The sequence below is a fragment of the Camelina sativa genome, chromosome 5, assembly GCF_000633955.1.
Source record: "Camelina sativa cultivar DH55 chromosome 5, Cs, whole genome shotgun sequence".
NCBI lineage: Eukaryota > Viridiplantae > Streptophyta > Magnoliopsida > Brassicales > Brassicaceae > Camelina > Camelina sativa.
This window is the reverse complement of record NC_025689.1, coordinates 9,520,386-9,535,659: the sequence shown is the minus strand read 5'-3', so window position 1 is coordinate 9,535,659 and position 15,274 is coordinate 9,520,386. Positions and strand designations below refer to the sequence as shown.

General features: G+C 36.6%; 4 protein-coding genes across 6 annotated transcripts; 3 read left to right on the top strand and 1 right to left on the bottom strand.

Annotated features, from left to right (window-relative positions):
• On the top strand, positions 700–4,599 carry LOC104786326 (cell differentiation protein RCD1 homolog). Its single transcript, XM_010511698.2, has 9 exons — positions 700–1,054; positions 2,735–2,806; positions 2,964–3,065; positions 3,198–3,240; positions 3,358–3,467; positions 3,542–3,637; positions 3,714–3,910; positions 4,046–4,115; positions 4,231–4,599. Exons 1-9 carry the CDS (start codon positions 827–829, stop codon positions 4,324–4,326), a joined length of 1,014 nt encoding a protein of 337 aa, XP_010510000.1. The 5' UTR covers positions 700–826; the 3' UTR covers positions 4,327–4,599.
• On the top strand, positions 5,047–8,661 carry LOC104786325 (F-box protein At2g32560). Of its 2 annotated transcripts, none has more exons than XM_010511697.2 (6): positions 5,047–5,321; positions 6,034–7,025; positions 7,115–7,194; positions 7,280–7,458; positions 7,541–7,615; positions 8,235–8,661. In XM_010511697.2, exons 2-6 carry the CDS (start codon positions 6,432–6,434, stop codon positions 8,417–8,419), a joined length of 1,113 nt encoding a protein of 370 aa, XP_010509999.1. In that variant the 5' UTR covers positions 5,047–5,321; positions 6,034–6,431; the 3' UTR covers positions 8,420–8,661. The 2 variants fall into 2 exon arrangements, with proteins under 2 accessions (XP_010509999.1, XP_010509998.1); XM_010511696.2 differs by having other exon boundaries at positions 6,003–7,025.
• Positions 9,230–11,170, top strand: LOC104786323. 2 transcript variants are annotated; one of them, XM_010511693.2, is made up of 3 exons: positions 9,414–9,865; positions 10,465–10,488; positions 10,647–11,170. In XM_010511693.2, exons 1-3 carry the CDS (start codon positions 9,685–9,687, stop codon positions 10,988–10,990), a joined length of 549 nt encoding a protein of 182 aa, XP_010509995.1. In that variant the 5' UTR covers positions 9,414–9,684; the 3' UTR covers positions 10,991–11,170. The 2 variants fall into 2 exon arrangements, with proteins under 2 accessions (XP_019101349.1, XP_010509995.1); XM_019245804.1 differs by lacking the exon at positions 10,465–10,488 and having other exon boundaries at positions 9,230–9,865.
• Positions 11,051–15,172, bottom strand: LOC104786324 (condensin complex subunit 2). The gene is made up of 13 exons (XM_010511694.2): positions 14,740–15,172; positions 14,496–14,597; positions 14,231–14,348; positions 13,774–13,838; positions 13,641–13,701; positions 13,353–13,553; positions 12,979–13,271; positions 12,736–12,880; positions 12,391–12,641; positions 12,248–12,278; positions 11,933–12,081; positions 11,713–11,823; positions 11,051–11,484 (listed from the first exon to the last, which is right to left on the bottom strand). Exons 1-13 carry the CDS (start codon positions 15,007–15,009, stop codon positions 11,278–11,280), a joined length of 2,004 nt encoding a protein of 667 aa, XP_010509996.1. The 5' UTR covers positions 15,010–15,172; the 3' UTR covers positions 11,051–11,277.

The following is a 15,274-nucleotide window of genomic DNA, read 5'->3' as shown; positions in this document are numbered from 1 at the left end:
AAAAAGTATATCAATCATTCTGTAAATAGTAGACCATTTTTCTCAACAAATTTATGTATTTGACTAGTTAGTACTTTAGTTTTTTTTTTTTTAACAACTTATTACTTTACTTTATGAATATATTTTTCAGATTTGGTTTAATATATATATATATATATATATATTAAAATTTTGACTTATAATATAACAATATACATTTTCCGACCAAACACATGAATATACTAATAATAGTGAATAATGTTCACTCATAAAATAAATAAAACATAATTACATAGAAAACAACAATGTTACTGGGTCGAAAAGTGTCCAAAGTCTAAACCAAGACCATAATTATAAAAGAGATAAAATTAAGCTCACTGTAATATACTTCACGATTAGCCATCTTACACTTGTCACGTGGATAAGATAAACTTAAACACAGGACTAAGCTCTTTTCTCTGGTCAAATACAGATTTTCAGATTTTCTTACAAAAAAATAATAATAATATTTAATCCAAATCAAACAAAACAAATTAAATAAAAAGGTTTCTTTCTATGTAGACTTTCTTTGGAAGTATTATTATTTTTTCTCACTAACAATTAATACTAGCTTTTATATAATTTAACTTTAACAAAAATAAGTCTAAAAGGGTACTTTAGTCTTTTTATTATTTTAAAGCCATGCGTGCATTACCTTAGTCTATAACTCCTTTCTCCTCCACTTACAAGCTGCCATAACACACTCATCTCTCTCTAAAGAAGCTGAATACATTCTCAGAGAGAAAGAAAAAACCAAAAATAAAGAAGAATCTACGGAGATTTCTCCGGCCAATCCTCGCCGTGAAAAATGGTGAATCTACCAGACCATTTGTATGAGGACTACAGTAAACTCAAGTTGACTTCTCCCAACCCATACGCTTCTTCCTCCTATGCTTCTTCGTCCTCAGCTCCTCCTCCTTTACTGGGTCTCACCATCGTTCCTAATCCGACTGTACAGATGATTTTCCAGTGGGTCTATGATCTTCACAAACCGAACTCATTCGAGTCTGATTTTGCCTTGCACAATCTCGCCTACGTAAGTGCAAAAACACTCTTCTTCTTCTTCGATTCTCCAATATATATATACATATATTTACATGATTTTTAGTTTGATCTATCATCTATCTTTGTTTGATTCAGCATGCTTTAGGTTATTTGAGTCCGATGAACTGATTAGTATCCAACAAAGAAGTGTTTCTTTCAGATTAGGGATCATCTTAAAATCTCCGTTTGTTTGTTTCTTGTTGCTAGGTTAACGATTTTATTCCTACAGCTTTTCTTATTTTTTTGTTCCTAGTAGATCGTCAAAAATAAATGATTGGAAAAGTATGACATAATCTTTAATATTCTCATTTTTTCCGTCAAATGTTAGATTTTGTTTGTATCTATCATAGATCTGGTTGATTGAGATGGATGTTCTTGTTTTGTGAGTCAATTTTGCACTTCTTTTATGGATAATCATAATCTTGGAGCCTATGAGGAATAATCATTTGTCATTCTCTCTTTTTGTTTATATTTGTTTGTCGATTATCGCCATTATCTCGTTCTGTCGGTTTTCACAATTTTGAGGTTTACAAGATCTTGGGATTTTTTCTGATCATATGAAATATTCAATTGTTATTCCTCTTTGTTTGTATCGGTTTGACGATTGTCAGCATTATATCGCTTGTCGTCTTTCGCCATTTTCCAGGTTCAAAAGATCTGACAGTCTTTCATATCATCATTTCATGATGTTATCTCCTTTAGGTTATAAAATTTTAAGCTTAGATCTTGTTCTTGTGTTCATTATTCTTTGATTTCCATCTCGTATTCTGATAGATAAGAATGTGTGTGGTCTAGAATTACAACGTGTCCGATAGATAACGGTGTCGGTTTTCGCAATTTTGAGGTTTACAAGATCTTGGAATTTTTCTGATCATATGAAATATTCAATAGTTATTCCTCTTTGTTTGTATCGGTTTGACGATTGTCAGCATTATATCGCTTGTCGTCTTTCGCCATTTTTCCAGGTTCAAAAGATCTGACAGTCTTTCATATCATCATTTCATGATGTTATCTCCTTTAGGTTATAAATTTTTAGGCTTAGATCTTGTTCTTGTGTTTATTATTCTTTGATTTCTATCTCGTATCTCGATAGATAAGAATGTGGTGTGGTCTAGAATTACAAATTACAGCGTGTCCGATAGATAACGGTGTGTGTGGTCAAGAATTACAGCTTATCGCAATAGATAATAATGTGTGCGGTCAAGATTTACATTGTCTAGTAATTTTGATTTACTTTGTGGCATTGCCAACTATGCATTTTAAATTTCTCTACAAATCAATGCTTTGCAGATTATTTTCTATACATGCGGAAGCTTGAATTGATAGCTAGTCATAGTTGTAGCCCAATGCAAGTATAGAAATATATCTTGGTACGCCTCGCATATATGGAAAACTAAAATTTCATAAATTTCGAAAACCAAAAAAATTTAAATTTGGTTTTCGAAATTTTAATCTTATTTGTTTTCGAGATTTTATCTTTATTAGTATTTCATTAGATATGCAACATGTGACGACTATACCTTTGTTTGTTCATAGGTTGAGGATAAATTCACTCAAAATTTGAATTGTATAATGTTACAAACTTTTATATACAATTGGTAGTCGAGGACCATTTTAAACATTTTGGAATGTTAACAACTCATATTATCCCTATCTTTTTCTCCAATGGCAGCATAGGAACAATTTTGATTTCTTACCGCGTCTGTTGTGGGAATCCCATGGTACTGCATACATCATGTTGCAGGTAAAGTACCGACACTACTTTGGTTTCACCGATGACTAAATGCTGATATGATATGACTTTTTAAAACAGAACTTTTCAAAATCTTGCCATCTTTTTTTTGTTGTAAAACTTGTCTCTATTTGTTACACTCACTTTAAATTTCATCCCGTCTATACAGAAAATTATTGAAGTCTACAGACACATCGTAGGACACATCTCACTTCCATTTTCCCCAAATCTGAATCCACTTCGAGTGTACGATGTTTTGCTTTTGTTCCAGGTGTTGTTTTGGATCCTCACACTTTTTTCTTGTTTCTTATACTTAAAAAAACACAAAACAAAAAACCATTTTCTTTGATAACTCCTTAATTTAAGTGTCTCTATGATGTTATCATCGTTGTTCCTGTTACAGACCATGGCTTATCACCAAGACACAAAAGGCCACTTTCTTAAGGGTAAGCCTTTGATCTCCTTTAGTGCAATTTCTCTTCACATTTGCTATATGATCAATATTATATCAATGTTACATTGTCTTTGAAATTTCCTTTGCTTATATGTTGGTTTGTTTGCAGCTAAGATGCCAAACTACTTCTATCCTTTGATGGACATTGGTGTCGCCGATAGGCCTTATGAACGCATGAGGCTTGGAGCATTGGGTGTCATTGCTCATATGCTCAAGGCGGTACATACATATTCCTCTTACAACATCTCAGTTATTGTGAAAAAATTGCTTCTAAAAATCTCACATCTCTACAGTCTGAAGATGGAGCTGCTACTCGTTTCCTTATGGACACAAGTGCTGTTAGTCACTGTGTGAAACCCATTGAGTTTGGCTCTACAGATTCAAAAACTGTGAGTTTCCTTTTAGACAGCTTCTACTCGATCGTTTTGCATATAAATTGGAACTAATATATACTATTCTCTTCAGGTTGCTGTATTCATACTTCACAAGATAATGTCCACTGATGAGGGGCTTCAGTACTGCTGCGTCTTGGCTGATCGGTTTTTTGTCATTGATGAACTCCTTAAGAAGCTGCTCCACCAACTTTCTTTCATGGCTAGACCTGCTCCAGCCTTGTTCAGGCTTATTGTTGGTTGCTACTCCAAGCTCTCTAAGAAATCCAGGTTTCACAGCTACACCTTCTGATCTTTTCCATCTTTAAAAAAAAAAAAACTTAAATCAAAATGGTAATTAGGTTTTGTAAAGAAAACTAAAAATTTGATTTTTTTTTTTGTTTTGTTTCTGGTATATTGGATTAGGGTTCGTGAAGGATTAAGGCGATACCCTCCTAACTTGCTGTTTGACGGCACCTTCACTCGTATGATTGCTGTAAGATTGAAAATCTTTTGAGTTTTTGGGTTTTTGTATACATGGTTTTGGTTCATGTATGTATGAGAATAGTACTTATAAAGATTCCGTGTGTGTTTTTATTTTTTTTGGGCAGGAGGATGAAGTCACTGGAAACTATTGGAAGCAGCTGGTTGAGAATATGGAAAACAACAACAATGAAGCACCGAAGAGACTGTTGTCAATGAAGTAATGAAAACACAAATGAGACCACACCCCTACCCTCCACAGAGAACGTTACAGGTTTACTACGCTACGCGTAACGCCAAGTCATAATAACTCTTTTTAAAATTAAAAAAAAAATAAAAAACTATGAGGAACCAATCGTATGTTGTTGTTCAGTTTACTTTCTTGAGATGATGACTCTCTCTCTCTCTCTCTCTCTCTTAATACTCTCTCTTTCGACTTTGTTTGTTTGTCTCTTTTGGAAATACGTTTCAAGGCGATTTCTTTCTTTTCTTCTTTATTTCTATTTCCCTTTTAAATTTGCAATTTGATGACTGATATTTTTTTCATGATTATATATTATCATGATTTTCACTTGCAGGAACAAAAAATATAAATGTTATTTAGATCCGAAGCTTCATGTTTGTTTGTTTAGTGTACATGATGAACATGAAGTTTTAAAAGTATATATAGAATAAAACCCCTCCGGAAGTCGGAAGATGTGGTTTTCGACTCCTTGTGAGTTGGTTTGGAGACTACTACTAGCCTAGGACAATTAGAACAGAGAGACCTGGTCCTGAATTAGAAAGCCTAGAGAGGCCATGAAGTTAAATCAAAAGGTTTTGTGACATTCCATGGGACCATGGCTCACTAAACAGTGACTCCTCCACTCACTAAACTAAAAAAATAACTGACAATTTCGTAACTCTCATTTTATGGACTTACCCTTTTTTTTTTTTTTTTAATTGCTAAATTAAAATTAATGTGTTGCTAATAACACAAATTGAACCACCACAAAATTCGAGTGCAAGAAGTATAGTCAAATCAGAGTCTCGGAATCCATTTTGGTACTCCGATTTCTTTTTTTCCCACTGCAAAGAGCTAAAATTTGCAGCAAATCCAAGCTCAAAACTTCGAATCTCGTATGGCGAAGCACACGACGGCGCTAAAGGCCGAACTGACACCTCACGGAGGCCGTAGACGTTTCCGCCTCTTCGCAGTCTCTTCTGACAATCCCCAAAGGTTAAATCACAATCGCCCTTGATTGAATCTTGCTTCATCGGCTGCAAAGTTTACAGCTTTTTCCCTTTGAGAAAAAAAATTAGCAAAGTTACTACTTTTTTCAATATTTGGTACTGTTAACTATTGCGAGTAGGAGGAACGAGTATTAGTAGTAGTTGTTGGTTTTAGTTCTGGTGCTTTGAGTTGGTAGAGATGGTATTGAGTTTGAATCGCTCTGCAGATACAAGTATTTGTGTGTCCTGAGATTCTTCACAGATTTTGACAGTGTTGTTGTTTCTCTAATTATTTGGTTTGATGAGTAATCAATGGTTAGTTTATGATGTCTTAGAGATTTTAAGTTTGTGCTTTGTAGGCTACAGATCCTTGTTTATACAAAAATTTTAAGTTTTTGAGGTCTGACTTGTGTTGTGAGTTGAGCATCTGGTTTACTTTGTTGTATATGTTGCGTTTTTTTTACATGCCTAATTCGGTTTATATGATTTCACTCTAGTGAATTCATGAAGGGGTTGTTGATAATGTTGTCCACAATTGCTTTTGTGATCATTGCTTCTTTACAATATTGTTTATTGTACAACTACTAGAGATCTCCTCCTCCTCCTCCTCTTTCCTCTTCCTCATTGGTTGTTTATGTTTTTATAAATGAGAATAGTTGTTTTCTTATACTACTTTTTAATATTATAGGTTCAATGAACCTTTTGTTCTGTCTGCCCAGATCCAATTCTATCTCCTCCCACTGTCCTTGGAATCCCAATGCCACCACCACCACCACCAAGTAGACCTTTTTCTCTATATAATTCATCTTTTTTAGTATTATTTAATATGTAACCCCCTTCAATTTAGGCTTTGATTCTAAGGCATTTTCTTTCCTGTGATCTGGTATTTGTGGGTCCAATTCTCTCTCTCTTGATTTCAACAACTTGGTAGCTTCGTTCAATCTCAAGTTCCAAAACAAGAGAGAGAGAGAGAGAAAAAGAATTATTTATTTGGTGCCATGAGTTGGTTAGGTGATCCTCCAATTCCAATTGGCTATCAATCTATCCTCTTCTTCCATTTATACTCTCTTCAGAAACAACCAATCCAAAAAGGCAACAAAATAATAATACTGTCTAAATGCTTCTCTACTTTCTCATCACTTGTCTTTCTTTCTTTTTCTTTGCCAAGTCTCTATCCCTTCCTCCATGGGCATCTGAAACCAAAACCTTGCTCTCCTTCTACTTCATCAAGAATCCCTTTATGACCACCCTGCATCAGACCAAACAAGATCTACCCTCTCCGGTGCTTGATCAAATGTCTGTCCTTGACCTCCCTGAGCTGGCTCTTGACTGCATTCTCGACCTTCTTCCACCTTCAGAACTCTGCAGCATGGCGAGGGTCTGTAGCTCCTTGAGAGAGAGATGTGTGAGTGATCATCTCTGGGAGAAACACTTGAAGGCCAAATGGGGAAAAATCCTTGGCCCTGCTGCTCACAGACAGTGGCAATGTTATCTCTCTTCCACAGATCATCTTGTTTCTCCTCATCACCAAACTGGGAGTCTTGGTTTTGCCAAAATCATCTCTTTGTTTCGATCTCTTTCATCCGTCTTCCGAGATGATAAACAAAGGAGGGGATATGCATCTTCTCTGCCCCTTGATTCCAGCATGAGCTGTTACCTCTCCCTTGAAACAGGTCGTTTTTGGTTCCCAGCTCAAGTTTACAACCGTGAGGTAACCAATTTTAATAAACTTAGTTGTTCCATCTAATGCTTTATGGGTTTGATCAAAGTACTGAGAGCCTTTATTTGGTGTAAGAGCAGAACGGGCATGTAGGGTTCATGTTGTCTTGCTATGATGCTGAGCTCAGCTATGATACTCACACTGATACTTTCCAAGCCAGGTATATAATAATATCTGATGTCCACATTTTGACACAAACAAATTTTCTTATTTCTCATCGAAAGCTTTCATTTATGGGATTTTAGGTATCCACCACATGGTAGACGAGCAGCTGCGGTTGAAAAGGGTGTAACATGGGATAGATTGAGAGCAGCTCCCATTGATGCATCGCCTCATCATCTCCATGTGTCAGATTCTTTAAAAGAGTTGAAACCTGGAGATCACATCGAGATCCAGTGGAGGAGGAACAAAGAGTTTCCATATGGTAAATATTATAACAGCCTGTGATGCTTGTGGTTTGAACAGAAAATGATTCTGAAACAAGCTTGTGTGATGCTGTTGTGTAGGATGGTGGTATGGTGTTGTTGGCCACTTGGAATCCTGTGATGGAGATCTCAACCATTGCCATTGCCATTTTAATGGTGAGTTTTTTTGACTTCTCAGCATCATCTTCATCTTCTGTGGTTTCAAAAATGGAGTCTTGGTTGGTTGTTTTAAAATTGGCTATCATATTCTATACTTTACTCAATGTCTCTGCTCATAAAGTCTATTAAATTCCCAAAACTTGGTTGAAAAGGGTGAACATTGAAGAGAGCCAATTCAAGCAATGCCTTTTTCTTGTTAAACATTGGTCCCAAAAAGACAAATGATGATGATGATGGGATATGTCTTAATTTTCCTTGACATTTTGATAATGTATGTCTTCAGTTGATGTTGAAACCTCTACTTATGTCCTTATCGTTGGAATCTACAGTACTAATGGTGGTGGGGCACTACAATGATTTTTAGTCTCTTTATCACTCCAAAAAAATCTCTTCATTTTCTCCTTTTGCTGGCACATTACATAACCACATAAAAGTAGATTTCAATGAGAAAAGGATAATGTCTTGGTATTTCTCTCTGCCCACTTGCATCTTGGTTTCACCTTAACCTCCAACTGATCATATCCATATAGCCAATTTCTATTGATATTGTGTCAAAAGGGTTTATGTATTCATATGTTGTACTAAATGGCCAAGTGTTGATGAATGGTAAAAACAGAGATGGCAGTGTTGGAATTCAACCAGTACACAGTTGGCTCGAGGTGGAGAAGAACGATGATCATGAGAGATCATAAAGAGGAAGGTAACGAAGAAGACGGGTTCTATGGAGGAATCCGAAAGCTAAATTGTAAAGAAGAGATTGCAATGTGGAAGCATCACTGGCCTTGCTCCATCTTGGAGTAGTATGATGAAGCTTTGCTTAAACAATTGTGGGGAAAGACACACCATTACACGGAAGTGTGTTCTCTTTTATCCAATGTATGATACTATGATTGATCGTCAATTATATGTTGGCGAAATAGTCAAAATACATGAAACTATTGCTGTCACTTCGATAAGAGTTAGTTCGATTTGAGATATATGGTGGTGTATAGGGATAACTTTATACAATTGATTTGAATTATAAAAGAGCAATTTGGATTTAATCTTGTTGCTCCTTTCTACAATTTGATATTTCTGGTATGGATTAGGGATCATGACTGATTAAGGTGATAAACTCCAGTCTTGCTGTTACCCGTTTACATGTAGTAAGATTGAAATCTTCTGTTGTTTTCGACCGGCCAATAACTAAGGGAAGAAGCAGCTTATCTGGAAAACAAAAGCAATGAGGTAGCAGCAGAGACAAATATCAGTAGGAATAGGTTACTTATATCAACAAATTGCATGTTTTTAGATGAAGTTTGGAGGAGAGAATAAGCCTTTCTGATGTAACTGTTGGGAAGGTCTTGTTTTGCCTTCTTCTTTGTTGGTTTACCCAATAGGACTTGTAGAAAAAAGCGACCTGAATGCACGACAAAAAAAAAAGAAAAAAAGAAAAAAGCGACCTGAAGTCGAGAGACCATCGAAGTGAAGGTCTAGGACCTCTAGGTAACACTTGTCTACCCATGGCAGAGGGATTATCATAGGTGTCTATCTTGTAGAGGTTTTAGTTTTCTCACTGGTTTGCCATAATTATTCTCCGATCCAATCAATGTCAATGGCAAAGTTCCATAATCTCCATCCATTCATGTCTTGAGTCTTTCTTTTAGGCGCCTCATCGGTACCATTGCCAAACAAATCACCTTTCAAGACTAGGAGTGAACTTTTTTTTTGGTCAACAGACTGAGTCTTGTTTCTAGCTTCTGGTCATCTTTTCATTGATACAAAATAGCAACAATTTCATATCTTAGCAAAATAGCAAAATAGTATCCTCCTGAAGACTCATCCTCAACAATCAAAAGACACAAGGTCAAAAACATCACTGAGTAAAAATAGTCAAAGTAAACATTTTTTTTTTATGGTCCTTTACCTAAATAAATATATAGAAACTTGTTTTAAAAAAACCACCGACACCATAATTTGAGTGCAAGAGTCCATCAGAGTCTTCAAATCCCAAATCTCATTACTCTGCAACAGCCTAAATCCCAGCTCAAATTTGGAAAAACCCAGATAGATCAGATCTCTCTGCTATGGCGAAGCACACGGCGGCGTTGAAAGTGGGACTGGCTTTACTGGCGCTATGCATGATTGGTTACATACTTGGTCCGCCGCTCTACTGGCACCTCACTGAAGCTTTGGCTGTTTCAGCCACTTCTTGCTCTGCTTGCGTCTGTGATTGCTCTTCGCTTCCTCTTCTCACCATCCCCACTGGTAATTTCATTATTGCCCTTGGTTGGATCTTGCTTGATCGGCTCTAAAGTTTACAGATTTATGCTGAGAATATGAGCAAATTCAGTAAAATTTGGTATTGTTAGAATTTTGGTTTCTTCTCTGGTTCTTGAGTTGCTAGATCGCATGCTTCAGCTTGTTTAGGAAGAGATTGAGTTTGAAATCTCAATGCAGATAGACTATTGTGCTAGTTATGTTTTAGCTGTGTAGATCTACAAGAATTGTGGCTCTTGAGATCATAAACTGATCACTGGATTACTCACCAAACCAAAATAATTGAAGAAACCACACAGTGATCTCTGAGGCTATAGTTTGGATCATAGAGATTTGTAGGTTACTGTTCTTGTTTTAGCAAATTAGTTACCAAGTTTGAGTCTTTGAGGTATGACTTTTAGTGTGGTTGAGCATGTGGTTTACTTGTTGTGGCTGTCGTGGTGATGTCTAATTACAGTGTAGGCTTTATGATATTATGATTCACTCCAATGAATGTATGGTAGTTGATACTATTGTCGTGTGTATTTTTCGGAGGTAACAAAAACAAAACGCCTAAATACTGTTTACCTGTTTTGGATTTATTGCAGGACTCAGCAATGGTTCATTCGCCGGTGAGTTTCTATGACCTTGGATTCATCAGTTTTTAAGAGTCACTTGCTGTTGTCATACTTAGCATTAGATGGTTCCTGTCATTTTTGAAAGAATATTGTTGACTCTATTTTTAGTATACGAGTCAATTTAAGAACATCTTGTTCTTTTTGATGTGTAGATTGTGCAAAGCGTGATCCAGAGGTGAACGAAGACACAGAGAAGAACTATGCCGAACTTTTAACAGAGGAACTGAAGCAACGTGAAGCAGCATCGATGGAGAAACACAAACGAGTAGACACAGGTCTGCTAGAGGCCAAGAAGGTTACATCATCTTACCAAAAGGAGGCAGATAAGTGTAACTCAGGTATGGAGACTTGTGAAGAAGCAAGAGAGAAGTCCGAAAAAGCACTTGTGGAGCAGAAGAAGCTGACTTCAACGTGGGAACAAAGAGCTCGTCAGAAAGGATACAAAGATGGAGCCAAGTCGACTGTTAAATCCAAAAGCAGCGTTCAGGTTTCTTAAGGATGAACCCAAGCTTTTGTTTTCTTATCACACGAAAGAGAGTATGAGGTTCATTGCAACTGTGAATTTGATTTATACTATTGTATTTTAGTTCTCTGATGGAGATAAATCATTCAGATGGAATTGAAACATTGTACCGAAACAACAAAGGATTAATGGATTTTGAACAAAGTTACTACACACAATTAAGTCACTACATTGAACTACAAACACATAACTTATTAGGTTTAGCATTACGCTCAAGGAACTCTTGAAACACTCGGCTGTTCTTCTTGGTCTCTCTTCACTCAGGCAAGGTGTATTGTTAGATCATCCAAGGCTTGAGAGCCAACGAGACTGAGATTGTGCTCATTCGCCAAATGCAGCAAACATATGAAACATAGATGTGGTGAGATGTCTTGGGTGGAACCAGCCGCTTGGCAATCATCGGGAAAGCTAGCCAGTAGCTCTTTGAAAGATCTACTTTCAAGTGGTCCTTGTTGGTGTTCTTCACCCTGCCACAATCAGATCTCTGTCAAGTTCATAAATAATGCTACAACAGAAGAAGATGCTATATTTAGGGTGTGTAAGTATACTAAATTGTGCACTAAACATGTATATCCTGACAAAAGATGACCAATGTGAATTACAATTATGTGTCACAGAGCTAATAAGAGAGTTTATTAGAGTGGACATGGGATCATGCATAAAGAAAGCAGGAAGTATTTTTATGTTAGTTGAACCTGAATTGGTGGTTCAGGAGATTCCTGAAGACACTCCCAAAGAGTTTCCTTAAGCACTTGCACATCAACTTGTTTTGAAGCTTTATCGTATTGGACTTCAATTTTGTTGACCTAAAACATGAATTTTGTAGGACAATCACAATAATGTTTCATTGCTAACCACATATAGCTACTTTGAAATGATTTGTAAGGGCATAACCATATAGATCAATATTTATACCTGCCGTGGCTGAGAGATCAATGAGTTAGTAGTATCTTCTACATCACTTTGATCATTTCCATTGTCAAATGGGCCATCATCATATACATTATCATCTCCCCAGGAATCCGCGTGTTCATAATCATCAAACTGCTGCTTTGAATTTTCACCTGGAATATGCACATAACAAAACAAGTGTAAAACAGCTTACAGAGGTAATTTGTTGAAAAACCAATTTCTTTGTAAATGAAATTCTATATCAGGAAAGATGACAAAGACGCTGGAAAATGCCTCATAAACCACCAGTGGGAATTATCATAATGACTGGAATTGTACCTGAGCATTTTCTTTTTCTCCTCCCAAGGCACTGTAAACATTCAGAAGATAACTTCAGAAAAGATGATACACAATGGTGAAAGAAAATATATTAAAACAATAGCAATATAGTGACTGGATCTGAGTTTAGTAAAGCCAATCACATTCGGTAGTAGAAATAGCTTTATTAGATTCTCAGGTTGATAATGACAATCCTCTGGAAGCTTTGTTTGACAAAGAGCTCTACTTGCTGGGAGAAGTAAAGACTTCGGGTTTTTTGGAGGGGCAAAGATATCAGGCATTTCTTCCTCCAAAACTTTTGTAAAATCTAGTACAGGCTCTGCTTGCTTTTTCTTCCTGGTTTTCTTCGCTGGCGGAGAAGATTTGTTTTCTGAAGCAGTATGATCATCTGGACCTGCAAAAGAGTCCAGATAAAGGAAACCCTAAGAGAAACTAGATAACCAAGAGGGCCCGTGCTATTGCTTCAAAGTGGAGATATAAGCACATACCTTTTGTTTTCCGATACTTCCAGTGATCAGGACCTGCCCAAGAATTTTGCTTAGATGGTATTCCCAACGACATGAAGAGATAGTCATCAACATTCTCAAATTTGTCATCTGAATCCAGGTCTTGCAGTGAGGCTGGTTCAACTTCCTGCAAAGTGAAAACATCAGCATCAGGTTTTCACTTTTCAGTACCAAAGAAACCTCATTGCAAAACACGTGAAAAATTATAAGAGTGATGGTAATAACCTCGTGAAAATTTGAATATGTTGGTTCTGCATCATTGAGGCCAAAATTTTCATCAACATCACCAGACTGCCCCTCATAATCAAAAGAGGTTCCAAAGTTATCATTTCCTTCATCATCGTCGGCATAGCTAGCTTCATTAGTATGAGAAATATCAAAAGACTCGGTCGTCTGACCACAAGAAAACGTATCAGGTTGTCTTTGATTTTCTTCATCGAATTGGTTGATTATAGCCCGAAGAGAAGGTACAATCTCATCCTTATTTCGCATGTTTTGCACCATTTGCTCCACACATTCTACAAATTTAACCACGACATTAGAGACAGAATAATGCAACAAAACATGTAAGCAGGGCATATCAGCCAATAAAGCCAGACCTTTAGCAAAGGATAGATCAATTGTTTCTGATTTATCATGCTGCTTTGCAGACGAAACAAGCTTTCCAGGGAGTTCTTGTGAATCAAATAGAACTTGACATCCTCCATAGACTCCTAAGTTGTTTAGCAGTAGACCCTTTGCTCCACCTTCATCAAACTGTGCTGAAGTTTGATGATAAAGGGGATCCACTGCAAATGCCACTGAAAGAAAAAAAAGGAGATAACATTATCATACAAAACTTACTTTTCACAACCTAACAAAGGAGTAATGTTAAGTTAAGCAATTACCATCGAACTTCTTCACATTAAGGGCATCAAAGGATGGTTCCAGTGTAGATAAAGGCGATAACTACAAGTTCGAAACTCATCAGTAAGTAGTTTCATAAACAATAACCAGAATCGGGATTTCTGTTCGAACTACCTTTTTCTCTGCCTGTTTCTTTTGGTTAGTCTCATTTCCTACAGCACCAGCAGCATCCTCGTTATCTAGGTTCGTGAAGAAACAACAGAAAACAACATAAGATATAACCTTACTTTCAGTACCTTATTTACAAATTAGAGCTGAAGAAACTTAAAGATTTAATGCACTGCATAGCCAATAGTTGTAGTTCTTCAGCTGTCTCCTTTTCTAATCAATCAACAGTAACTTAAATTCTCATATAGAAGTCAAACACTAAGATACATATTCATATATATATCTCACAAAATCCCAAGACTAGTTTGGCAAAACCAAAGTAACCAATATCAGTGTATAAACATCTCCAAAAATATGAAAAAATATATTCTTTATCTGTTAAAAACCTTTGGCTTGCAAATATAACTAAGTACTAAAGATATTTGTTAGCCGTTAAAGTTCATTGTGTGTAAGAGATCAATACCTCGGCTGTCATCTTGGCCAGCACGAGTAATTCCACCCAAGACCTTGTATGCCTCTGAATGAACAGAGTCTACCCTCATTGAGTAAATCTTAACTCCAGCTTCAAGAGTGCAACTTGCCTGCCTCGAAACGAACACAAATATCTCTTAAACATGATTCTGATCTCTCAGTCTTCCTTTTTGGTTTTATCATTCTTAGAAGTCCAACAAACGTTTTTTAAAATTTTTTTTTAAAAAAGCCAAAGAAGAATGGAATCAAAAGCTTACCTTCTGAAAATTTGTCTCAGCATTGTTCTCATCTTCAACTTTGATAATCTCACAAAGATGGTCTATCAAATTCAACTCCCACGTATTCTTTTGATTGATTTTCTATTTAACACAAAAACCCACATAACATCATTAAAAAAATCTCCACCAGTCTCACACTCATATGCATTTCAAGCATCAACAACCAAAATAAAATAAAAATAAAAATAAATCCTTTTAATCGTTAAGAAGGCAGTTCGCTTACGTTTTCACTGGCCAATTTGATACAATTCTGAAACAACTCGAGAATTTGCTGTTTGTCAAAACACGGATCTGACTCTTGCTCAGGCTGCGGGTCACGAGCGAAAAGAACAGACCTACGGCGGCTAGCAGCAGCTCTAGCGGCGCGAGCTTGTTCCCGTTCCAACCTATCGTCGTTAGACCCCAAGAAGAAAGGACTCGTCGGCGCCTGGATTCGAGTCGCCATCGATGCAGCAGGCCTTTGCTTAGGGTTTGGAGTTAACGACTCATCCATTACAGAACTTTCTTGGGGCTTCTTCTATATACTCGAACGCTTCAATGACGACGAAAATGCGCCCGTTGGGTTTCAACAGAGCTTTGTGTGGATCCGAGAGAATTCAAAGTAATTTGGGGAATTAGGGATTTCGATTTTACTCTTTTTCCCTCTTCTTTACTTTTTGAATTTCAGTGACAACTGTTGCATGTGAAAATACAAATTTATCCCCGTCATATATCGCAAGGGAGCCAAGGTCATCTCGTCAGAAAACATTTCAAATTTA